Source organism: Carlito syrichta, unplaced genomic scaffold (genome assembly GCF_000164805.1).
Source record: "Carlito syrichta isolate Samal-C Ts95f unplaced genomic scaffold, Tarsius_syrichta-2.0.1 Scaffold307129, whole genome shotgun sequence".
In the NCBI taxonomy this organism is placed as follows: Eukaryota; Metazoa; Chordata; class Mammalia; order Primates; family Tarsiidae; genus Carlito; species Carlito syrichta.
In genome coordinates, this window is record NW_007251225.1 from 214,666 (window position 1) to 241,693 (window position 27,028).

The 27,028-nt window shown below is 45.5% G+C and overlaps 1 protein-coding gene across 1 annotated transcript in view; it reads right to left on the bottom strand.

Annotated features, from left to right (window-relative positions):
- Positions 1–11,676: 11,676 nt before the first annotated feature.
- LOC103266291 (protein S100-A7-like) overlaps positions 11,677–27,028 on the bottom strand; it is a 38,976-nt gene continuing 23,624 nt past the window's right edge. Inside the window, exons 2-3 of the mRNA XM_008063907.1 lie at positions 12,853–13,013; positions 11,677–11,897 (exon numbers count right to left, since the gene is read on the bottom strand). Coding sequence (XP_008062098.1) covers positions 11,739–11,897; positions 12,853–12,993 — 300 coding nt within the window. The 5' untranslated portion in view covers positions 12,994–13,013 and the 3' untranslated portion in view covers positions 11,677–11,738. The remainder of the gene's footprint in view (positions 11,898–12,852; positions 13,014–27,028) is intronic.

Below are 27,028 nucleotides of genomic sequence, written 5' to 3' on the forward strand. Positions count from 1 at the left end.
AGCTAAGACTGTGGACCCCGATGGTAAGGAAGGGTCCAAATGAGTGTGAAGGGCAAGAGCCTCTGTTAAACGATTAAGGAAAGAGGCTGGGTTTTTGTTAGGCTCCTGTGTGATCTCCCTCAGTTTGTCATAGTTAACGACTTTTTGAGCTGCCTTTTCCATCCCTGCAATGAGGCAGCAGACCATCTGATCCCTCCTAGTCTTACCTATGGCACCATCCTGATAGTTCCATTGTGGGTCCTCGGCAGGCACCTCCATGGCCCCGACTGGCAAAGAATGGTCGGAGTTATGTACCTGATCAGCGTAGTCCCGAGCTGCTGAGGTGACACGATCGCGCTCCTCGGGAGTGAGGCTGAAGGTTAAAATTACGTGGAGGTCGTGCCTTGTGAGCTCGTATGCCTGAGTGAGGTATTGAAACTCCTTGGTGTAGGCAGTCGGGTTGGCAGAGTAGGAGCCTAGGCGCTTTTCAATCTGGGACAGGTCCCCCAGGGAGAAGGGAACATGTACCCGAACCAGTCACTCAGCACCTGCCACCTCCCAGAGAGGGGCCAGTAACTGGGCCCGGGACCTGGTAACCGGAGGACTGGTCCATTTAGAGGGAGGCGTAGGATTGTAAGATGGCGGCGGGGTGAGAGCAGGGAATGAGGTGGAATGAGGGCAAGATGGCGGTGACAACGGAAGAGGAGGGTACAGCTTGTGGGTGGCTGGGGCAGAGTCCGAAACCGAGGAGTCAGGTGTGACTTCAACAGGACTAGAGGAAGGAGGCGGTATCTCCGTGGTAGTAGGGACGGAAGTGGATGGGGGAAGGGAGCCGACCGAACCTGGAACAACTGGAGCTGAGGACAAAGGAATTAGAGATGGCGGGCTGGGGGGAAGAGCCGGATGGAGGAGGGGCAAGACGGGAGGGTAAGGCAGGAGCAGACACTGGAGGAGCCAGAGCAGAAGAGGTCTGGGCACAGGAGGTCGGATAAGCAGGGGGTTGAGAAAGAGCAGACCTTTGAGAAGAGGCGATGGGAGGGGAGGAGAAGGAGGCATAGGAGCCGGAGGGGGAAGGCCAAGGTCCTCTGGAGGATCTGCAAAGGAAGATTCCGACGCAGGGAGGGGCTGATAGCCCCTATTAGGGGATTTGGCCCGGAGGACCTGGGCCGAGGAACATTTGACACAGAGGTCTGGCGGGGAGCGCAATGCCCAAAAGACCTGGACATAGGGGACCTCGGGCCATTTCCCGGTTCGGTGACAATAATTATTGAGATTGGTGAGGAGGCCAAAATCTTAAGTTCCCTCGGGGGGCCAGCAAGACTGATTGTCCAGAGGATATTAGGGCCAGGAGGAAAGGAAGATTAGCTTCCGTTTACGGATATCCTCGGACAACCCCAGAGTAGCCAGATTAGATATGAGACACCACAAGGGGGTCTGAGCCTCAGTTTTAGAAGGCTGGCTTCCCATGGCCGCAACCTCCGTCCCCGGGTCCCTAAACAAGCGAGCCCAGCTTCCCAGACCCACTCAGAATAGGGATGGAAAGGAAGATCCGCTTCCTTTTATAGGGTTGGCGATCCGGAGATCGGGCCATCTCCAGTACACCGGAGCCAAAGGCACCGTGCCAGAGGGGTGAGTCCAGACGCAGCTGCGATTTCGGACTGGGCACCCCGGAGGGTAGGAGGAGAAGTCAGGGAAAGGAGGGACTCTCCGCATTGTCCGAGGTCCTGGGGCCAGGTCCTGTTCCCGAAAGAGGTCCCGGATCGGGAGAGGAGGGGGGAGCCCGCTGGGGCCCCGCCCCGTCCTCCCGGGTTTCGGCACCAAATGTAAGGTAAACGAAACCAAACCAGGCGAAACGGCAAAAAAGGTGCAAAAAAATTTTTATTAGCACAACCCCGGGCAAGGTTCTCCGGTCCATATAGCTGTGGGTCGGAGAGATCGCGCCCAGCAAGATGGGCGACAGGTTTATAAAGGGCACGCTGAGAAAGCTGTGAGGGGGTTGGGGAGAGCGATCATTGGTTGGGACAGCTGTCGCGTCTGCTGGCGATTGGCTGGACAGGGTTGCTAGAATCGCTGTAACAGGTACTGGCTGGCTTTGCGACTGGAGTCTTAGTTACAGTTATACATTTTTGCTGACTCACTTCCGCCCATTATTCTCCTGGCCGGGGTTGGAGCCATCTTGTCGAGGCCCGCCCCGCCCTCCGGTACCTCCGACCTTACAATGAGAGCTCGTCTCTACAAAAAATTTTAAAAATTAGCTGGACATGGTGTCTTGCACCGGTAGTTCCAGCTACTTGGGAGGCTGACCGGGGGAGATCACTTGAGCCCAGGAGTTCGAGGCTGCAGTGAGCTATCATCACAACACTACACTGCAGCCTTGTGACAGAGTGAGACTCTGTCTCAAAAAACAGACAAAAATAATAATAATAATTAATTAATAAAATCAGGGAAACAGGTTCCAGACACAGGCTGCCATGTGACTCATTATCTCTGTGTCTTAGTGTTCTCATTAGTAAAAGAGGAGACGATGCTAGTAGATACTGCCTAGGTTGTTATAAAAATTAAAGTTAATATATGTATGTGGGCTGAGTGCGGTGGCTCACGCCTATAATCTCAGCACTTTGGGAGGCTGAGATGAAAGGATTGTCTGAGCCCATGGGTTCAAGACCAGTCCGGAAAACTTGGCAGGACCTCATCTCTACAATAAATAAAAAAAGTAGCAGGCATAGTGGCGCACATCTGTGGTTCCAGCTACTTGGAAGGCTGAGGCAGAAGGATCATCTGAGCCCAGCAGATTGAGGCTGTGGTGGCCATGAGCGTGCCACTGCACTCCAGCCTGGGTGACAGAGTGAGACTCCAACTCAAAAAAAAATATATATATATATATATTTAAATATATATATTTAGGTATGTGAAGCACTTGGGAGAGTAATTGGCAAGTCTGTGCTTATTATTATTCTGCTTACATTCAAGAAAATAGCATAAAGATGTACTACTTTTACTACCTTTCCCCAGGAATAGTAGAGTCAGGGGTACCCAGAAAATGGTTTCATCTCTAACAGAAAGAGCAGAACCTCCTTGCCTGTCTCAGAAATGCAGAGTTTCCTAACTGCAGCTGAGAGTCCCACAATGAAACTGTGTGCTGCAGCCAGCTACCAGATGAAGCGTCATACGGTGAAGATGGATTTGAGGATTAGCCACTCCATTGTGCTACCCAGGGTGGCTCCCTTTAATTAGTAGGAAGAGCCGAAGCTTTACCTGAAGGCATTACCACAGATGCTCGCCTAGTACCCAGCAGGTAGGGTTTGTTCCAGCCTGATCCTTGCAGGAGTCTGCCTAGGACAGTGGATCGCAGAATGTGCTGTGAGGGCACACTGTGCTTCTGCAGAATAGAAAGACACGAGCGCGATGTCATAGAGCAACTGGGGCTCAGGCACCAGCCCAGGAGTGAAGAGTGCTGAATTCTAGGCTGGGTGACAGAGGATAAAATTCTTACCTCCCTCTGTAGAGTTGTTGCTTCTGCTAAGGGATGAAAGAATTTACTGAACAGAATGAGCCTGAGATCACAAGAGATCAAAGGGGCAAAGGTGCTCTGTGAATACAAGGAGATGGCAGTTTTGAGAGATTTCGAATCAGTGGGGTCCATTGGAGCCAGGTCAGGTGGAGCAGCAAGAGAAAGATCCCTAAGGAGGTAGCAGGCACATTGAATGGAGAATCAGGCAACTGGCTCCTAACAAATCGTGTGGCCAGTAACAAGTATGCTCTGGACCTCTGTTTTCTCATCCATAAAATTGCATTAAATCCTGTGCCATGGTTGGGTGCAGTGGCTCACGCCTATAATCCCAACACTTTGGGAGGCTGAGGCAGACAGAATTCTTGAGTCCAGCAATTTGAGACCAGCCTGGGCAACATAGCAAAACCTTGTCTCTACAAAAAGAATCAAAAAGAAAGTTAGCCAGGCATGATGGTGTGTACCTGTCAACCCAGCTACTTGGCATGCTAAGTTGGAAGGATCACCTAAGCCCAGGAAGTCAAGGCCATGATCATGCCAATGCACTCCAGTCTGAACGACAGAGCGAGACCCCGACTAAAAAAAAAAAAATCCTGTGTCATGAGAAAATGCTCCCATATTAGCAAACTCCCCCCTAACCCACCATTTTAGGCCACTTCTCCTTGATCCAGCACCCTCAAGGTCCCTTCTAGGAGACACTCTCCTGGCTCTTGCTGTATCTTGTGAAGGTAGGGGTTGACTGTAAGAGATGCTGATACTGAATTAAGCACTCTGGTTTAAATGGGAGAGACGGAGTCCTGGAATGGCAGAGGCAAGTGACAGCCCTTGACCATTAGAAGCAAGGTGGTATCACACCATAATGGGCATAATAAACAGAGCCATGAGTTTAACCACTATCAGTGGGCTCTGCGAATCCTTCTGGAAAATTATCAAAGCTCAGGGTGATGTTGAAAACCCCTGAACTTGCAGTTGGTATCAAAGGTGAAGTGGTCTTGTGGTCTGTGCTTCCTCTAACTCTAAAGCAGCCAATTGGGGTATGGTTTAATACAAATAATCAAATACAGATAATCAAAAAAACCAAGAACTAAGCAGATAATTGAGATCAGTCACCCAATGAAAAGATACTACTTTTTGCCCAGTCTTCACTCCTGAACCAGTTCTCAGACCCAGAACCCATCAGTTGAAAGAGAAATTGAGGCCGAGCTTGGTGGCTCAGCCTATAATCCCAGCACTTGGGAAGCTGGGCAAGTGGATTGCCTGAGCCCATAGGTTCGAGACCAGCCCAGGCAACTTGGCGAGACCTTGTCTCTACAATAAATCAAAAATTAGCCAGGCGTGGTAGCACGCGCCTGTAGTTCCAACTACTTGGAAGGCTGAGGTGGAAGGATTGTCGGAGTCCAGCAGGTCGAAACTGCAGTGGCCATGAGCATACCACTTCACTACAGCCTGGGAGATAGAGTGAGACTCCAATTAAAAAAAAATAAGCTTGATGCTTGACCAAATGGACTTAATAGATAACTACAAAACACTCCACCCAACAACCACAGAATATACATTCCACTCATCACCACATGGAATGTACTCCAAGATCCATCACATCCTTGTCCATAAATCAAGCATAAACAAATTTCATAAAATTGAAATACTGTATGCATCTTCTCAGACCACAGTGGAATAAAAATAAATTCACCACCACCAAGATTCCCCCAAAACACACAAAGACATGAACACTAAACCGCATGATGCTGAACGACTCCTGGGTCAACAGAGAAATCAAAACAGAAATTAAAAGGTTCTTGGAAACAAGTGAAAACAAAGATACAGCATACCAAAACCTCTGGGATACCATGAAATCAATACTAAGAGGGGAATTTATAGCTGTATGCACACACATTGAGAAAAGAGAAAGATCATGAATTAACAGCCTAACAAAACACCTAAGGGAGCTAGAAAGGCAAGACCACCAAAACTCTAATTTCAGCAGAAGAATCCAGACCACCAAAGTAAAAGCCCAAATACAGGACACAGAAGACAAAAATATTCTAGAAAAAAAAGTCAATGAAACAAAAAGCTGGTTCTTTGAAAGGATAAAAAGATTGATGGACCTGTAGATGGATTGGCCAAGAAAAAGAGAGAAAAAGTCCAAATAAACACAATCAGAAATGCAAAAGATCAAGTCACAACTAACCCTGAAGAAATATAAAAGATTATCAGAGATGACTATGCACAACTATATGGAAACAAACTCAAAAACCTAAATGAAATGGAGGACTTTCTGACATCACACAGCCCCCAAAAGGTTGAAACGAAAAGAAATTAAGACCCTAAGTAAACCAGTAACAACCGAGGAAATTGACTCTATCATAAGAAAACTACTACCAAAAAAAACCTTGGACCAGACGACTTTCCGGTGGAATTCTGCAAAACATACAAGAAGGAGCTGATACCAATTCTACTGAAAGTATTTGAAGGAATCAAGAAAGACAGAACTCTCCCCAAATCACTTTATGAAGCTAACATCACACTAAAACCCAAACCAGGTAAAGACCAACAAAGAAAGAGAACTACAGGCCAATATCCCTGATGAACATAGGTGCAAAAATTCTCAACAAGATTCTAGCAAATCGAATCCAACAACACATCTCAAAAATTATCCACCATGACCAAGTTGGCTTCAGCCCCAGGATGCAGGGCTGGTTCAACATCTGCAAGACCATAAATGTAATTAAATGCACCAACCGATGTAAAAACAGGAACCACATGATTATGTCATTAGATGCAGAAAAAACTTTCGACAAAATCCAGCATCCCTCCTTGATAAAAACCCTTGAACACCTAGAGATTGAGAGAATCTGTCAAAAACCTCCTTACACTGATAAAGGACTTTGGCAAAGTCTCGGGGTACAAAATAAACGTGCAAAAGACAGTCTAATTCTTATTCACCAACAACAAACAGGCAGAGAACAAATAAAAAGCACAATCCCATTCACAACAGCCACACACACACAAAAAAATGAAATACCTCAGCATCTTCCTAACCAGAGAAGTGAAAGGCCTATACAACTAAAACTACAAAACACTGCTCAAAGAAATCAAAGAGGACACAAAACAAATGGAAAAATATTTCATGCTCGTGGATTGGAAGAATCAACATTGTTAAGATGTCCATCCTTCTAAAGGCAATCTACAGATTCAATGTGATACCCATTAAATTACCAACATCTTTCTTCTCAGACCTGGAAATGATACATATGGAAACATAAACAACCACAAATAGCCAAAACTGTACTCGGCGAAAGAAACAAAGCAGGAGATATCACACTTCCAGACTTTAAACTTCATTATAGGGCTATAATAAGCAAAATAGTCTGGTACTGTTACAAGAATAGGCATGTAGAACAATGAAATAGAATAGAGATTCTGGAAGCAAAGCCTCAATTTCTCAACCAATTCATCTTTGATAAAGCCTCCAACAACAACCACTGGGGAGAGGAGAACTTATTCAGTAAATAGTGCTGGGAAAATTGGCTGACCACATGCAGAAAATTGAAACAGGACTCCTACTTATAACCATACACAAAAATCAACTCTAAATGGATCAAAAACCTAAATGTAAAACCTCAAACTATAAGAATCTTAGAAAACACAGAGACACCCTTACAGAAATTGGAATAGGCAACCAATTCCTGATCAATACTCCCAGAAACCCATATTATAAGAGATAAGATAGACAAGTGGGACCTTATTAAACTGAAAAGCTTCTGCAAAGCAAAAGAAAATATCAAGAGAATAGGGAGGCAGCCCACAGAACAGGAAAAAATATTTGTCAACTGTATATCTGACAAAACCCTAACATCCAGGATATACATGTAACTCAAACATGCTGAAAGGAACAAAACAAACAGTCCTATTAATAAGTGGGCAATGAACCCAGGAGGTCAAGGCAGCAGTGAGCTGTGATTGTGCCACTGCACTCCAGCCTGGGTGACAGAGTGAGATACTGACTTAAAAAAAACAGAAACTACAACTATTTTTATATCAACAGAGTAAAACATATTGAATTTTTAAAATAATGCATACTTATAAACACACATTTTCTTAAGAATGTTTTGCAAATACAAAGTTTTACTTTAAGAAAAATCCATGTTGCATGGGGCTGCAAACCTCAAAGAATGAAGAGATGTGCTGATGTTGCTTCACTGGAGAGCAGAAAAAAAGAGCTGGATTGATGTTTGTCTCTTTTTATCTTACTTTACAAATACTTTTCATTATCATATTTACTAAATGAAAAGTTTTTTCTTTCTCTGAAAAGCTTACTTCTAGTGCTTATCCTCAAATAGATTCATTTTCACTGATTTCTGTTATGATATAATGTATTCAGCTAAAAAACACCTAAATTCAATGAAAACTTAACAATGCAAAACTCAAAGACCTTGCCAATGGAATAAAATGTAGGCTAATGTCTTTATGGGACATGTAGGATCATATATTTGTGAACTGATGTTAGGGAAGCACTTCTTAAGCAAGATCAAATAACTTGGACAACAAGACAAAAATCGATGGATGTTATCATATTCAAACTAAAAGTTTCCAGTTAGCAAAGGTCAAGGAGGACAATATTAGCAGATAAATGACATATTGGGAGAAGATATTTGTAACATCTGTACCCAACAGGCCCGTAGGGCCATTGAGGGGGACTTTTCACACAGTACTGTTTGCATTGAACTGGAGTCCACCCAGGTGTCACTCACTGGGGACCAGGATAGTAAAATGTAGTGTTGGCTTACTATTGAATATGATCAACTAGACCAGGGGTTCTCAAACTTTCTCACTTCACAGTGCCCTTAGGGTCTCAATTTTTTTAAAAAGTGGGCAAAAGATATTAATAAACACTTGTCAAAAGAGCAGCCAACAGATACATGAATAAATGCTTAGTCTCACTAATCATCAAAGAAATGCAAATCAAAACCACATTGTGATGCTACCTAACTCCAGTCAGGATGGCCATCACTAATAACTCAAAAAACAACCAGCTTGGGTAACTTGCCACGACCTCATCTCTACAATAAATCAAAAAATTAGCCAGGCATGGTGGCACATGTCTGTAGTTCCAGCTACTTGGAAGGATGAGGCAGAAGGATTGCCTGAGCCCAGTAGGTCAAGGCTGCAATGGCCATGAGCATGCCACTGCACTCCAGCTTGGGTGACAGAGTGAGACTCCAACTCAAAAACAAAAACTCAAAAAGCAACAGATGCTGGAGAGGATGCTGGGGAAAGAGAATGCTTCTATACTGTTGGTAGGAGTGTAAATTAGTACAACTTCTGTGGAAAACAGTGTGGCAATTTCTAAAAGATTTAAAAATCAACCTTCCATATGACCCAGCAATCCCCTTCCTTGGAATATACCCGGAGGAACTCAAATCATTCTACAAAAAAGATACCTGCCCACGCATGTTTATTGCAGCACCATTCACAATAGCAAAAACATGGAACCAACTGTGCTGCCCATCAAAAATGGACTGGATTTTTAAAATGTGGTACATATACACAATGGAATATTGTGCAGTCATAAATAAGGACAAAATTATAAACTTCACTGCAACTTACATGGATTTAGAGTCTATAATACTCAGTGATCTATCGCAGAAACAAAGAACTGGGTAAACTGAGTACCACATGTTCGTACTCATAAGTGGATCCTGAACATTTACCATAATAAGAAAGGGATTGGCAGTAGCGGGATACTGCCAGGGGAGGGGGGAGGCACATAACATCAATAAGGATGCCTGATCCCAAACCAGGCAAAGTGGAGACTGTATGATGACCACTTATATATCTAATCCTGCATTGTACTCCACATCTTTAAAATAAAAAAAAAAATTTAAAAGCGAAAGATAAACCAGCCAGGCACAGTAGCTCTTGCCTGTATTCCTAGCACTTTGGGAAATCAAGACAAGAGGATTGCCTGAGTCCTAGAGTTCAAGACCAGCCTAGGCAACATAGCAAGACCTCATCTCTACAAAAAATAAAAAAATTAGCCAGATGTGGTGTCACATGCCTGTAGTCCTAGCTCGTTGGAAGGCTGAAGTGGAAGGATCATCTGAGCCCCGAAGGTGGAGGCTGCAGAGAGCCATAATCATGCCACTGCCCTCCAGCCTGGTCAAGAGAGTGACACTCTGACTCAAAAAGAACGAGAGAGAAAAACCTGCTCCCCATAAAGGAAAACAGTAATATCACAGCAAATGTATACAACAGTGATTTCTCAAGGTTTTCGTCCAAGGAACCTATGACTGTTTACTTTTTTTTTTTTTTTGAGTTGGAGTCTCACTCTGTCACCCAGACTGGAGTGCAGTGGCCACTCCCGACCACTGCAGCATCAACCTGCTGGGCTCCGGCGATCCTTCCGCCTCAGCCTTCCAAGTAGCCAGAACTACAGGTGCATGCTGCCACGCCTGGCTAATTTTTTGATTTATTGTAGAAAGGTCACAAATGCACCCTTCTCCTAAGAATGGCCCTTGGTCCAAAGGAGACTCCAGGCCCAGGATTGCCTAAAGGAAACTCCAGGCCCCTAGGGTGGCCTGTAGCCAGTGACAAATGATTCAGGGATACAGTGGGCCTCTTTGTCTCAAGGCGAGATAATTCTACGGTTCCACACATGCTCCAGAGCTCACTGTGGAATCTGACTGAAGCTAGTCTGAAGCTGAGCTCCTGCCACGGTCAAGCCTCTTCCCATCCGTGCTGTTTCCCTCTCTGCCTTTCAAGCTTCCCCGGAGAGTGCTCCCTTAGTAAATCACTATCACTTGCACAAGAATCCCCATCTTAGCCTCTACTTCTAGGAAATCTGACTGTGAACTCACCCCATGTGTACTCTCCTGGTGAAAAAGGAAGGGTGGGTTTAAGCCATGTGTCAAGTCCTCTGTGCACCAGGAGACTGTAAGAATCTGATAAGAAAGTGTGATAATCCTACAGCAGCATGTAGGAGCTGCTCAAAGATGGGGAAAGGCTAGAGAGAAGAATGAGTAACAAGAAGGAAGTGTTCTGAAAATGGCCCTGGTGACAAAAATGAATGCTGACCCTACTGCCTGAAAAGTTTGAAGGGCTTAAAACTGGGAGGAATTAGCAACCGTCGATGGAAAAGCCAGAAAAATATGGACATTTTCTTGGGAGGGGCAACCAATGTATCTTTTTATTTTTGAGTCAGGATCTCACTCTGTCACCCAGGAGCGCAGTGGCACGATCACAGTTCGCCACAGCCTTGACCTCCTGGGCTCAGACAATCTTCAACCTCCTTAGTGGCTAGGACTGTAGGCCTGTGCCACCATGCCCGGCTAATTTTTTTTATTTTTTGTATTGATGAGGTCTCACTGTGCTGCCCAGGCCGGTCTCAAATTCCTGGGCTCAAGCAACACTCCCTCCTCTGCCTCCCAATGAGCTGGGATTACAGGTGTGAGCTACCACACCCAGCCCATTGCATCATTTTTATGTCTGCATCCTCAATGCCTAGCAGAATACCAGGCTCAGAGATAAGCATCACTGTCTCCTCCCTGTCCCTTCAACTGGTACATGAATATTAGCTCCTCATCCACTAATGACCACCCAAAAAATATGGACTTGAATCAGCTAGACTTGTTAGTAGATTCATATGTGCTAGAAAAACTCCCCCACTGACCCAGGAATTGAGTCTTTTTTTTATCCTTTACATTCCCAATGCCTAGCTAGATGCTGGCATTTATGAAATGACATTTGAAAGAAAGGAAATAATATCTGCTCACACTGATCCCAGCAAGCAGACACAGGAGTAAGGCCAGAGCTGCAAGGACAAACCACAGCACAGGGGCCTAGTACTCTGGCGGCTGCTGCCCCTCCTACTTATGAAAGTGGTGCAAAGCACAAGTGCCCATCTGACCTCTGGCAAGGCCCCCGACAAGAGTTCTAGTTCACACCCTTGACTAAGATTCACTGAACTGGGTAGGATGCCTTTTTCCATGTACATGACAGCACAGGTGAATCTGTAAGTCAACAAAAAAGGGTGACCCAATCAGGGCCCACAGCACTCGGGAAGCACTCTGGGAATAGACATTTTCTGGGGAGAACTTCTGTGTCTAGCAGAGAATCTACAAAGCTGTTAACCAACAACTTTCCACTCTAAGATATACACAGCCAAAGAAAAGGGGGAAGTAACACAAATATCTTGTGGGAATAGACACTTTATTATTCTTGGGGTCTCTGGAGGCCTCTGGGGTGGGCGGGATCACAGGCTTCCCCCGGAACAGGGCTCCGCTCCATGGCTCTGATTGTGGTATTTTGTGGCCATGTCCCCCAGCAAGGAGAGAAACTCAGAAAACCCAATCCTCTTGTTATTTTCCTTTTTCTCAAACATGTTGCCCAGGTAATCTGTGCCCTTTTTCTCCTGTATGGAGAGAAACATACAAGTAAAACACCATTAAACATGAGATTTGAATTGGGAAAAAAGAGGAAAAGAGGCATCCTGTGGGATCATGGCCAGGGGATAAGAGGGAGAGGAGTGGGTGGAAGGCAGAGAGCAGTGCCGCCGGATTGTTGCCTGGGAGTCCTCAGTTGAACGACTCTATGAGGGGAACCACTGGGATTCAGATCAGGCTCTCCCAGACACCACACTGGGAGGGAGTGGGGGCCTTCACCAGCCCTTGACCCACCACCTGCCCCCCTTTCCAAGCTCTGTCTCCATTCCACTCCGGAGCCCAGCACAGGCTGACCGCTTTCTTTTTCTTGTATATCTACTCTCCTCCCATTCAACTTCTTTCCCCTCCTAACTTTTAAGTTCTGAGTTCCCTTTCTTAGGGCCCAGATCTCTGTTATATTTTGCTAATAAATGTGATGCATTTTAATCATAAGCTAAAGCCCAGTATATGAAAGAGCTCTACCAAACAAACGTAAGGGGTTATGCTCATGTCACCAATATTGTGGTTTCCATTGAATTCCATCTTGACAAGGGTCTTAAGCCCAGAGGAGTGACTCTAACAGAGACAGGAGGTTACACCAGGGAAAAGAAATGGAGAATCAAGTTGTAGGTAACCTATAGAGTCATGCAGCAGGAGTTCCCCAGTAGCAGGACAAGAGCCCAGCGCTTCTGACTCTAAGCATCAGGCTCCATTTCTGGCATGCTTTCTCCCCCCCATTGGGATGGTTATACCTGGAGCTGGGAGGGATGGATAGGTGAGGCTTACCAAGCTCAGAATTGCCCACTAAACACAGTGAGTTCCCCTCCCAGATACGAGTCCTCAGACAAGTCAGAGCCCATAGGACCTGCTCAAGTATCACTACCCCATTGCCCCCACACAAATATAAAGCCTCTCCCTGCATAGAGCAGGCAGACCCCCTCTCACACAGGCACTGAGGAAGTTGGGGAAATTCTCCTTCATCATCGTCAACAGGCCTGGCTTGTCAATGGTGTCATCACGTCCCGCGTATTTGTGGAACAAGTCGATCATGCCGATCATGGACTTCTCAGCCTGAGTGAGGCTCATCTTGACTTTCAGAAAGGCTGCTGGGAAGAGACAATGACCTTTCTTTCCTTCTCTGACAAATGACTGAAATCAGAAAGATGGGATGGGGTGGAGGAGTGAATGAGGACAAGGCTAAGGTGGACCAGAGGAACTCGTGTTTCTCTGTGTGGTGGGAGGAATTGACTCAAAGGGGAAAGGGTAGGACCACACCTGGGACCTGGGCTCACTCAGGCCAGGGAACAACACAGATGTGGGAGAAAAGCAGACTCCAGACATGGGCAGTGCTCACAAGATGGAGAAGCAGGGAGAGCAGGGATTCAACCACACAGCAAAGGGCTGGACTCTGAGGTGAGGCCCCAGCCACACTCAGAATTTGGTAGACCCCTCTGTTCAAATGACATCAAATCCATCTCCTTCGGCTTCATATTCAGAGTGAGAGTCATGAGAGCAGGACTATGTCCTTGGTGATCTGGTCTCTGACCCTCCTAGGCTGCCTCAGGACCACGACACTCTGGGGGTTCAATAAGACTCACATGTAAGCCCTGTATGACATGGGGAGTGCAGGTTCCAGCCATGAATGTGAGTGTGAACTTGAGTGTGAACAGAAACCACAGTCCTGTCCTGACCATGGGGAACTCTTCCTGTACATCCTCAGGAGGGAGAAAGAAGGATTGGTGACCACAATTGATCGGCCTCTGTTAAAATGAACAGAAATAACTTCCCTGCTGGGTGTGGTGGCTCATGCCTATAATCTCAACAATTTGAGAGGCCAAGGTAAGAGGACTGCCTGAGCTCAGGAGTTCAATGCCTGAGCAACACAATAAGACCTCATCTCTATAATAAATCACAAGACAGGCATGGTGGTGTGTATCTGTAGTCCCAGCTACTTAGGAGGATAAGGCAGAAGGATCTCCAGAACCCAGTAGGTTTGAGGCTGCACTGCACTCTAGCCTGGGTGACAGAGTGAGACCCTAACTCAAAGAGAGAGAGAGGAGAGAGAGAGAGAGAAGAAATAATTGGCTATCCCTGGATCTTAAGCTGTTGGGTGGAATGTGAGTGAGGGGAGTGGTCCCTTCATGTCTGTTCTTGTGGATTATGTCTCCTCTGAATCACCAAGCTTGACTCTGTTTAAATAAAGATAGTATCTGGCTTCTTGAGGCAGGTTCTGCCACCAACAGTCAGGCTGGTCTGGACTGGACCCCAAGCCAGAAAAATCGAACAGTGCAGCTCTCACATCACAGACTTTCCAAGCATCAGGAAACAACCTTGGTTCCTGCATTTGACAAGAAGTCATCATCACCTCCCAATGCAGGAGGAAGCTCCTGGCTGGTAAGTCACTAAGAGGAGGCCAGGAGCTGAGCTCTGTGCTCAGAGACTGACTGAGAATTTCCTAGGTTGTAGGAGAAAGGGAGGGTGGTCAGTACCTCACCAGGTGGGAACAGGTCATCTCACCAGGGTATGCTGAGTAAGGGTTCTAGGCCTGGGGTTTAAGAGCCTCCAAAGCTTTTACAGGGGACCTTTAGCCCTGCACTCTGTGTCGGGGAAGGTGAGAGGGGATTCCACAGCCTGGACCCTGACAGGAAGGAGAATCCAGAAGGAGAGGGAGGATCCTGTCCTCAGCTTCCACTGGGGACATTTCTGTAAGTATTGTCTTAGTAGACCTAAAGGGAGCAAAGGACAGGATCTGGCTCAGCCACCTGGTTGTGCAGGTGAGGACCCCCAGGCTCAGAGTGCAGGTCACACTGCCCCGCAGGTGGCAGAGTTGTGACCAGACCCCAGGCACCTGCGTCCTCGCCCACAGCAGGTAGCACAGCAGTTGGCACTGGGCACTTCTCCTTGAAAAGGCAAAGAGACAAGGGAGACTCACCGGAGCTGGGAAAGCGTCAGCAGGAGAAGGATGAGTGAGATGTGTGTCCAAACAAAGAACCATCCCTTTATAAGGCTCAGTCTGACTCTTCCCAGAGGCTGGGAGCCCTGGGGCCCCCTTTGCACCTGCTTCCTGGATCCTGGCCCTACTTCAGGTGGGTGGGACACACCTAGGAGGCTGAGCTCAACATTGGCAGCCAGAGTCCCAGGTGACCTGGTGTGCAACTCCCAAGGGACCTCATCTGGAGTTGTCTCTTGTCCCAACCTTCATCTAGCCCTGGGGCAGCCAGTGGTTGTATAAGAATACGGTAAGGAATGGAGAGGGGAAAACACCGGGACAAGGACACAAAAATGATGGAGTTTCAAACTCTAGAAGGAGGATAGCCCCTGTTCACACACTCAGTCCTTTTACCAACTTGCTCTGACAGCCAATTCTAACTTCTATCCCCTTCCACTGAGTGTTTTGATCTGCCCAGAATCAAGATACCTGTTGTATCTACATTTCCCTTTAGTCTACACAACCCTATGAGGCAGGTGCTTTTATTCTCAATTTAGGAAAGAGAAAATTAAAATGCTAAGATTAAGTAAACTTTGGATGTTTGCTCAGCTAGTAAACAGCAAAGTCAGGAAATGATCCCGGAAAAGTCCGATTTAAATCCCTACTACTACTCCCTCTGTTAAGCCTCTTGGGTGACATTAGGACCTGCCCTCTGGGAACTCAAAGTCAAGGGAGGGAGGCAGGTCCACACCATTGTCATCTTCAGGTCAGGGCTTCAGAGGAGGAGCCCTGGAGGTGGGGAATCTGGTGTCTGACCCACGGTGACTATCGGGGAATGCCAGAGAGGGTAGTGGGCTGAGCAAAGCCCCCAGCTGATGGGGGAAAACATGGGGCCAGATCCCTGAGTCTTGAACCTCACACAACTGCCCAGGGATGCCCAACCCACCCAGGACCCTGCTGTCTAGATTCAGTGGTGGAATGACCCCCCCACAGAATGGGCACAGAGGCAGAGATTGAGCAAAGATCCCGCCCATCCCCATGACAGTGACTTTCCATAAGACCATAAATTTCCCAATGTCCTTCCTCTATGAAAGTAGTCTGTGTAGGAGTTGATGGTCCTGCCCTTGGCTCTGATGTGCTCCAACCTGCTGCAGAAAGACCAGCCCAGGTGTAGGAACCAAGATGCTGGATGTCAGCATTAGCATCCGGGAGCCTCTGAGGACAGCCCCACGGACTAACAGAGGAATCTATGCCTGCCCTCTGCTCTCAAGAAAACTCTTCCCATGAACTGAGGAGCCTGGTTCAGACTTGGATACCCCGGTGGCCGGCCCCGACGGGAGCCCCAACAGGCCCCCTCCCCACGTGGGTCCTCCTCACTTCAGCTTGGCTTCCCTCCCATTTCTGTCCACACTTCCCCAGCACCAGACTTCGGTGACTCACTCATTTAATGCATACTCAGTCCTACTGAGAAGGCTCCAGTGAAGGACACACAAGAAATTTGGAGTGGATGACACCTTCAGCAGGGGACCTGGGAGACAAATGGTCCAGGGAAAGACCTCTTTTCCTCCTAAGCCCTTTGCAGCTTTTGAATTTTGTATCATGTCCACATACTTAAAGATAATTTTTACATTTCATATTTAAAACTTTTCTTTTGTGCAATTTTTGACCTTAGGCACAGAGGCTGTTATTCATAATCATCAACTCCTTAAAATTTTTTTTTTTTTGAGTTGGGGTCTCACTCTGTCACCCAGGTTGGAATGCAGTGACGCAGTCACTGCTCACCACAGCCTCATCCTGCAGGAGTCAGATCATCCTTCCACTTCAGCCTCCCAAGTAGCTGGGACTACAGGCACATGCCGCCTCACCTGCCTAATTTTTTTTTTTTTTTTGTAGAGACGAAGTTTCACTATGTTGCCCAGGCTACTCTCAAACTCTTGGGCCCAAGCAATCCTCCCAATGTCGGTCTCCCAAAGTAGTGTGTTTAGAGCAAGCCTCCACTCCCTAATTTAAACATCAATAATCTGTTGCAAGATTCCTCTTGCTTTATTTATTGATTTATCTTCCTCCTATCTCTACTCTCAATTTATTCCCCTACATTAAAAAAAGTTTAATGAGGCTGGGCGTGGTGGCTTATGCCTGCAATCCCAGCACTTTGGGAGGTGGAGGCAAGAGGATTGTTTGAGCCCAGGGATTCCAGACCAACCTGGGCATCTTAGCAAGACCTCTTATCTACAATAAATCAAAAAAATTAGCTGGGTGTGGTAGTGCACACCTGTAGAGGCTCAGTAGCTCATGGGACTGCACTCCAGCAGGAAACAGAGAAGCATTTTTTAAAAGTATAATGTGGTGTGGGCTCGGTGGCTCAGCCTGTAATCCCAGCACTTTGGGAGGCTGAGATGAGTGGATTGCCTGAGCCCGTGGATTCAAGACCCACCCGGGCAACTTGGCGGGAACTCATCTCTACGATAAATCAAAAATTAGCTGAGCGTGGTAGCACGCGTCTATAGTTCCAGCTACTTGGAAGGCTGAGGCGGAAGGATCACCAGAACCCAGTAGGTCGAGGCTGCAGTGGCTGGGAGCATGCCACTGCACTCCATTCTGGACAACAGAGTGAGACTCCAACTAAAAAAAAAAAAGTATAATGTGTTATTTTCATTGCTATGTTTTCCTGCAAAATTTATTCGATTATTATGGTCCATGTGCTTACTGGGTTTTTTATTAGCTAGATCAACTATCTAGAAAAGTACATAAAACAAAGACAAACAACTCAAGGAATCCTTTCTTTTTATTTTTCTTTTTTAGAAAGCAGAATTTATTGAGAGGACAGAAAAGTGCCCACAGCAGGAGAGGACCCAAAGGGGTTGCCCAAGAAATCATTTCTAACACTGGTATCCATCACTCAGTTCAAAGATTACAGAGTGGCTGCACCGCCTCCAATCGCTGCCCCTTTCTTTCTTTGCATGTTAACTACTCCTTGCGTGTTCATAGACTTTCTCTTTATTTGCCTTATAGTTTTACCACTGAAGTACACATCCCTAAACACTGTAATTTTGCCAGCTTTCTGAAAGTTAAATGATAGAAAAATACTCTATATTTTCTCTGCTATCTGTCTTCCCTTGCTTAGTATTAAATTTCCATTACCCATGATATGGGCAGATGACAGGAGTCCCAAGGAGGAGTGCCAATAACAGGGTGCAGGTGGCATGGCCTGGACGTGGCACTGGGGAGTGGAGGAGAACGCTGACCCTGCCTTCCGGCTCCTCCAGGCTAGAACCTGAGGAGGGTGCTGCCTCCCTTTCACTGCATGAAGAGACCACAAGGGGACCGGTGTTCTCCAGACAGAGCCAGCACTCTGAGTAGGCAGCCCCTGTGTCGTGTTTATTTCCATATCCTCAGTGCCCAGAACAATGTATAACCCTGAATAAAATATTTCTCACTGTTCATTTGCTTTCCTCCTTCCCCTTTACTCAGATAAAAGGGTACGTTGCTTCATGCATTCCACTCAGAGAAGACTCCTTCCAGTACCTATAAGTAGATACACAACTCATTTTGGCCTTCATCAGCCTGTCCTTCCTCTTGCCTCCTGTGGGACTGTCTCACTCTTCAAATCATGAACTGTCCACATGGCTCGGCCTTCACAGGACACAGTTCTCACATCTCAGATGATAAGAGGCATATCAGGAGGCTGGGCTATGTTACAGGGATCTACTTAGCTCAGGATCCTGTTGCATCTTCCCAGTTTTGACAACGATCCACAGAAAAAGGTCTCACTGGCCCTCTGGGTAAAGGCACCAGCTTGTCCAGGATGAACCTTAGAAAAGAGATCAGGTTCCCCTGTGACCCCAAGAAACAATAGTAGGAAGGGGGAAGGAGATAGAACTGGAGGGCAGGGCAGTGTCTTCACCTGTGTGTCCCAACAGCCAGGTGAGTGATGATCATCCAAGTTCACCCTTCCCTTCCTCCAACACTCAAAGACAGACAAACACGCCTGGGAAACAGACTTGCCAGGACCCAGCTCCCTCATCTACGGAAGAAAAGCCACTATAGCTGTGCTGATGGTGGTAGGTCCACCTCAAGGCCAGCAGTTAGGGGTCTGGGGAGCAGAGGTAGACCTGGGTGAGACCAAGGAGACCTCTCTGGAATAAATATCAGCTGTGCTAGGCCCCCTTGCAGAGAATCTACGAAGGTGAGAGCTAGCACGTGTCCACTTGTCAACACATACAGGAAGGAGAAAGTAGCAAAAGTGTCTGGTAGAAGAAGACACTTTATTGTTCTTGGGATCTCTGGAGGTCCTGGGCTGGGCTGAATCACTGACTCCCCCTGGAATAGGGTGCTGCACCATGGTTCTGTTTGTGGTAGTCTGTGCCTATGTCCCTTAGCAGGAAGAGAAACTCAGAAAACTCAGTCTTCTGATCCTCATTCTTGCCCTTTTTCTCAGACATTGACTAGGTAATCTTTGCCCTTTTTGTTCTGTGAGGAGAGAAACAGACAAACAAGAAAAATTCTATCAGGAGCAGTCCTGGCCTGGGAGAGGGACATGAGAAGGGCAGAGACAGACAGGAGAGAAGCATCTAGGGCTGAGTCAAAGGTGAGGCTGCTCAGCTGAGGCTGTAGAGATAGCATCAAACAGTGAGCAGTAGACCCAGTCACTCCTCTAGAGGCTCCTTGCCTCAAGTGGCAGCTGTCCCGGAAACCTAAGGATCTTGGAATCACACTGGTGAATGAAGGAAAGGGTATCAGACTCTTTTCCTTTAGATGCACTATCTTTATTCCCCACAAGGGACCAATATATCCAGCCTCCTTAAACTCCTCATCATTCAATGCTCCTGCCACTTAAACTCTTGCCCATTAAAACTTAGTTCTGGTTGGGTGTGGTGGCTCATGCCTGTAATTGCAACACTTTGGGAGGCCAAGGCAGGAGAACCCCTTGAGCCCAGGAGTTTGAGACCTGCCTGGACAATATAGCAAGACCCCATCTCTTAAAAAAAAATCAAAAAAGTAGCCAGACATGGTGGTACATGTCTATAGTCCTAGATACTCCGGATGCTAGGAGGAAAGGTTGCCTGAGCCCAGGAGGTCGAGGCTCCAGTGAGCTGTGATTATGCCACTGCATTCTGGCCTGGGTGATAGAGTGAGATACCGACTCAAAAAAAAAAAAAAGAAGAAGAAGAAGAAAAGAAAAAACTTAGTTCTACTCTATTTATTCAGAATTCAGTTTTCGTTGGTCTCCAGATCTCTTTATGCTGATGGTTCCTTCCACTAGATAGAAGTCAAATGAGATCAGGGATATGAATGTGCCTTTTCCATGTGAAGGGTGGTGGTTACATCTGTAGGGTTCACGATTTTCGCTGTTAGCCCTACTTACAAAGAAATAGAGAGGTACCTTCAGGAGCAACCCCTGACCCAGAAGGAGCCAAACATGGAGGGATTCTCAGTGACCAGGGCGAGGGGAGACACTTTAGGCAAGAGTGGGGGTCCTGTCCATTACTCCGCAAATCACATTTCATTAACTCTCTAATATACCTGCTATTTTTTCAAATAATTCATTTCATTTCAACAACACCCCAAGAAATTAAGTTCTGTTATCTCCTTTTGCAGATAAAAAAAACTGAGATCAGAAAGTGTGAATGACTTGTCCAGGGTCACAGGGCTGAAAAGCAACAGTGGCAGGACAAGAGCCCAAGACTTCTGACTCCCAGAAGTCCTGAGTCCATGAATGGCACATTGTATCTCCATTCAGAGGCTTGGGACTGATAGGGGGAGGGCTATGTGAAAGATAATCAGACAAGCCCTAGACTCAGGACAGGGCCAGACTCAGGGCCAGTCAGGCTCAGTCAATCACAAGTAGTGTATCCACCTCACAGTGAAGTCCCCAGACAAGCCAGGGCTCGTGGAATATGTCCATGCACCCCTGCCCCCTCCTGCATACACATACACAGCTTTTCCCTAGACATGCTAGACCTCCTGCCAGTCATGTAGGCACGGAGGAAGCTGGAGAAGATCCCCTTCATTGTCTTCAATGAATTCAGCTTATCCATCCTATTATTGACCCCTATGTATGTGTGAAATAGTTTGACCAAGAACTTCTCAACCTTGGTGAGGCAGCAAGGGGTGGGGAGAAGCTGCGGGAAAGAAAGGCAATAACCAGTTTTCTTTCTTTTCTGAGATGAGAGTCCATAGACTGAGATAAGGGTTCGTAGATCAGAAACCAGTGATGATGGGTTGCGTTGAGGAGACTTTCAGGGACAGGGCCGAGGAGCAAGTAAGTATTCAACTAAGGCAGAACAGAAGGAGCCTACCTTTTCCCAAGTGGCTTCAGAGAGGAGAGGGTGGAACAAAGTCCTGGGTTCTGGAGCATTCTGATTGGGCTCAAGGGGAAGAAAAGGGAACAGCAAAGGTGCAGTTTCTGGTTAGTGAAGGAGGGAGCTGAGCTGTGTTGGGTGAGGACACGAGGCCTGCTGACTCCCTGGGCTGGGAGCAAGACCACAAGAAAAGTTTCAAATCTAGAGGCAGGACATCCCCACCAAACACAGACTTGGGTCTGCCCCATCCTCCCCACCTTTACCTTCCAACCACCAGCCCAGGAAATAAATCTGAAGTTCTGGAACAGACCAAGTTTTTTGGATAACTGGCCCCTCATCATCCTGGGATGCTTCAGAAGACTTTGGGGGTCAGGGATACCCCTGGTCTTACTGAGGTCTCACCCTGACTAGAAGGAAAGCCTAGCACCAGTTTCCACATCAGGGAAACCAGCCAGCTGCAAGCAGTGTCATCCCAGGGGAGTCACCAGAAAAACTGGGAAAAAGTGAGAAAAAAGGGAGTTTAATTATCTGTAACTAGGCTCAAGGGGATGGGCTGGTATTGATACTAAAACCCACTCAAAGCAGCACAAACTTATTTAAGTATTTAGACCCCAAATTCACAACCCTTCACTCAACCCAAGTTAAGATTAAGAAGCCTACATACAGTTTCAGCATGACTTAAGATCTCCAATAACATGTTCTACTACGTGACCACGGACATTATTTAAAGTCCCCTGGTTATGTTGACATTTTCAGATAACATTCTGGAATTTACAACATGTTCTTTACAGATCCCCAGAGGAAAAGGCAAACAATTGCAACATTGGAAAGGAACGGAAAGTTACAACATTTAAAGGAAAAAAAAAAGTTTTAAATTGTTTTAAAGCACAATTTATAACAAGCCCATTTTCAGAATCTTGGCCTGTAACATTCTTCACTGTCGGTTATAACCATGATTTCCATCATGAGGTTACTGACCCTTTCTGTTTGAACATTTAAACAGTCACTTTTTTTATATTCTCTTGCTTCATGTACAACTTTGGCCATAAGCTCAAGGGTTTTAATTATATGGGATACATAGCATTTAAATAATACATAAACAATATTTCACATAGTAAAATAATTATCAATAATTTACCTATACCAGAAAAGATATTTTTTAAGCCAGAGGAAATCAATGAAAACAAGTTAGAAAACAAGTCCAAAGTTCTGTTAAAGATTCCATTTAAAAAGAGGTCTGATGGTCTAAAGTTTGCTGTAGCCAAGTGGCCTGCTGCCTGATTTTTTTAATACTGGTTTCCACTTATACAGATGTGTTCATATCAGAAAAACAGGAATAATAGTTATACAGACTCCACCCTGCTTGGCTAAAATATAATCCAAAGCTATTCTATTGTTTAATACTAACTTAGTGGCTGGGTATGGTGGCTCACGCCTATAATCCCAGCACTTTGGGAGGCTGAGGTGAGAGGATTGCCTGAACCCACAGGTTCAAGACCTACCTGGGCAACTTAGTGAGACCTTGTCTCTACAATAAACCAAAAGTTAGCCGAGCATGGTGGCATGTGCCTGTAGTTCCAGCTACTTGGAAGGCTGAGGTAGAAGGATCACCTGAGCCCAGCTGGTCAAGGTTATGGTGGCCGGAGTGTACCACTGCACTCCAGCCTGGGGACAGAGTGAGATTCTAACACACACACACACACACACACACACACACACACACACAAATACTACCTTAGCTAAAGAATTTAAAGAAATTTGCAAATTACTTAAGGATTTTTCCGTTTTATTAGCAATTATTATAAGTATTTTGGATAAATTTTTTAGTTCATGTTAGTGGACCATAACTCCCCACCATGGCAACAAGGCAGAAGCCATAAAATACCTGTTTTCTCTCTTTTTTTTTTTTCTTTTAAAGATGTGGAGTACAATTCAGGGTTAGGTATGCAAGTGTTCATTATGCAGACACCCTTGTTGATGAGGTGTGCCCCTCTCTCCATCAGCTGCCAATCCCACCCCCTCCTACCCTGGCAGTTTCCCACTACTGCCCATCCCTTTCTTATAGTATTATGATAATTGTTCAAGGTCCGCTGATGACTGAAAATATTCAGTGCTCTGTCCTTTGTTTCTGTGATAGATCACTGAGTATGGTAGACTCTAAAGCCATCCAAGTTGCTGTGAAGTCCATTGTTTGTCCTTCTTTATGGCTGCATGATATTCCATTGTGTCTACATACCACATTTTTTTTATCCAGCCCAGCTTCAATGGGCAGCATGGTTGATTCCATGCTTTTGCTATTGTGAACAGAGCTACAACAAACATGCATGTGCAGGTATCCTTTTTGTAGAATTATTTGAGTTCCTCTGGGTATATTCCCAATAGGGGTATTTCTGGGTCACCTGGAAGGTCAATTTCTAGTTCTCTCAGAAATTGCCACACTGTCTTCCAAAGAAGTTACACTAGTTTGCATTCCCACCAGCAGTGTAGAAGCATTCATTTTTCTCTGCATCCTCACCAACATCTGTTGTTGTTTGGGATTCCTCCTGGGAAATTTTAACAGCATTGATTGGACAATTTCAGGGTGCTGGTCCAATGTGCAGTTTCTAAAGCATTGTGGGTGGATGCTGGAGTGACCATCTGTGCAACTAAGCATTGTTTCTGATCCTTTTTGTTCCATAGACAGTTTAGGGCCTGTGGAACACCGTTCCTCCCACATACAAAAACATAGCTTTTTGGGGCACAGTGCAGTATAGTCCTTGAGCTGCTGATGTGGAGTGTGGTCTTCAACATCCAGATGGGGTAGGAGCCATTCACCAAAGATTCTCCAATCCCTTCAATGTGTTTAATTTGTTATACAATGTTATGCCAGAATCAGGTTGGAAAACAAACTTTAGGATATAGGGTAATAAAACCCTCTCTGGAAAGTCCTTATCAGGTAATGACTTCCCAAGTCTTTTAGTTCGGAATCTGGATATGAGAAAAAGGTTAAGTTTAGTTCTCAGTTCCCCCTATGGGCCAAACATTCCTTAGAATGCATGTGTAGGCAAATAAACAGCAGGAGGTCCCACGTCATTAGGAAGGCTTTTTCTTAGAGTAGTCTGTTCCATTTACCTGACGAGGTCCAGTAGAGCTAGGGAGCGTATCCCTAGAATTGTTCATTTGGTGACAAATGTTTCCACATCAGTGATGATAGATTATGGGGGAAAGGCATGGTTTGACCTGATTTTATAGCCAATTGTTTAAAGGCAAGAGGAAGTTTAAAGGCCTAGAGCTATAGTCTGGAGGAAAAAAACCTGTACTGGCTTTATATGACAAGCTTTTATGATCAAGGCCCTTGATTTTGTTTGTTTATTTTTCCTATATCTGGCACAGCATTCACAAGAGATAACATAGTGATGCATATAAAGATAACATAGTGAGGAATGTAAAGATAAGAGTTATTTGAGAGTTCATGAGAACTGGCCTGGTCCAATGTTCCTCGAGGACGCCTTGTTCCTCGAGGATGCCTGTTATCACTCTGGAGTCCCGCCAGAACCCAGGTACCTTTTTAAATCACAGGGCAAAGGCCTGGAGCGGTGGCTCACGCCTATAATCCCAGCACTTTGGGAGGCCAAAATGAGAGGATTGTCTGAACCCACAGGTTCCAGACCAGCCTGAGCAACTTGGTGAGACATCTCTACAATAAATCAAAAAATCAACCAGGCATCGTGGCACATGCCTGTGGTTCTGGCTACTTGGAAGGCTGAGGCAGAAGGATCTCCCCAGCCCAGCAGGTCGAGGTCGCGGTGGCCAGGAGCGTGCCACTGCACTCCAACCTGGGTGATAGACTCCTACTCAAAAAAAAGCGAAAATCAAAAAATAAAATAAAAATAAATAAATAAATAAATCACAGGCAGGTGTCAGTGGGCCAGCTTGAAGTTCAGGTGTGGTCAGAAATGTAGTCGGGCGCTTATTATAGTTGTGACACATGACTTCAACTCGACTCCCTCTAACTTTGCAGCGCAAGACTCAGTCAGAAGTACCTAGCAAGGTTCTATCGTTGATCACAAATTGAAAACAATAATAGCAAATGACAAAAAGTCTCAAGACAGCCACTCTCAAAAGCACAACCAACAAGAAAACCTAGCTATTCTGTAGCATACAGCAACACAATAATTGTTACCATTATTGATAACATATACTAAAACATATCAGAATTGTAAGAATAACTTACAATTTTTGGAAATAATTTAAAGAAAGTTAAGCATTTTTTTAATACTTGACACTGTTTCTTATATGATTTTAACATGTGAAACAGCTGAAAATGTTTCTCTTGGACTTCAGGAAACTTAATATTTAAAAAAGAAACCTAAGGAGATCAGAAAGGCTGAACTTAGAACCTTAAATTTTGATATTGAAAAGCTTGTCAAATATTAAGGTTTTTTTGTTTTTTGTTTTTTGAGTTGGAGTCTTACTCTGTCACCCAGGCTGGAGGGCAGTAGCACACTCATGGCTACAGCAGGCTCAACCCGCTGGGCTCAGGTGATCCTTCCACCACAGCCTTCCAAGGAGCTGGAACCACAGGCATGCGCCACCATAATCAGCTAATTTTTTTGATTTATTGTAGAGATGGAGTCTTGCCCAAGTTGGTCTCGAACCTGTGGGCTCAGGCAGTCCTCTCACCTCAGCCTCCCAAAGTGCTGGGATTATAGGTGTGAGCCACCATGCCCGGCAATATTTAAGGTTTTAAAAGGATGATGTCATAACTTAGGATCACAGGTTATTGTAAAATACACATTTGTTTAAGTCAAAATGATAATTTTTTTTTTTTTTTGAGTTGGAGTCTCACTCTGTCGCCCAGACTGGAGTGCAGAGGCCGCTCCCGGCCACCGCAGCCTCGACCTGCTGGGCTCCGGCGATCCTTCTGTCTCAGCCTTCCGAGTAGCCGGAATTACAGGTGCGCACTACAATGCCCGGCTGATTTTTTGATTTATTGTCGAGATGAGGTCTCGCTGCCCAGGCGGGTCTCGAACCCACGGGCTCAGGCAATCCACTCACCTCAGCCTCCCAAAGGCGGGGGATTACTGGCTGAGCCACTGAGCCTGGCTTCTCTTCTTTTCAATAGATAGGTAGATAGATTCTATTAATAGATGAGAGATAATAGATGATAGATAATAGAGATTTACAGATGTACGTGTGTGTGATCAATCTTGCCAGAGATATGTCAGTTTTATTCATCTTTTCAAAAAACTAACTTTAGGCTTTATTGATCTTCTTCATAATAACTCTGTTTTCTATCTAATTAATATATGAACTTATCTTTCCTTGAGTTTACTTTGTTTCCTTTTCTTTCCTTAAAAGTTACATGATTAGCTCATTAATTTATACCTTTCTTCTTTCATAAGAATTGAAGGATAGGTCGGGCGCGGTGGCTCAAGCCTGTAATCCCAGCACTTTGGGAGGCTGAGGCAAGTGGATTGCCTGAGCCTGCAGGTTTGAGACCTCATTTCTACAATAAAAAAGAAAAGAAAAAAAACTAGACAGGCATGGTAGCGTGCACCTATAGTTCTGGCTACTTGAAAGGTTGAGGCCGAAGGATTGCCAGAGCCCAGCAGCTCAGTGCTGGAGTGGATATGAGCATGCAATTGCACGGGCAATGGAGTGAGACTCCAACTCAAAAAAAAAAAAGAATTGAAGGATATAAATTTCCCTCTTAAAATATTTTTTTACTAACAACACAGATTTGGAAAACAGTATTTTCATTATCTTCAATTATATATAATATTTTAAAATTTTCATTATGATCTCTTTTTTTAACCTGTTATTTTCATGTGTGTCTTAAGTATTCAAATATAGAGAATATTTTGACTTATTTTTGTTATCAAGTCCTTTTTTTTTTTTTTTTAGTTGG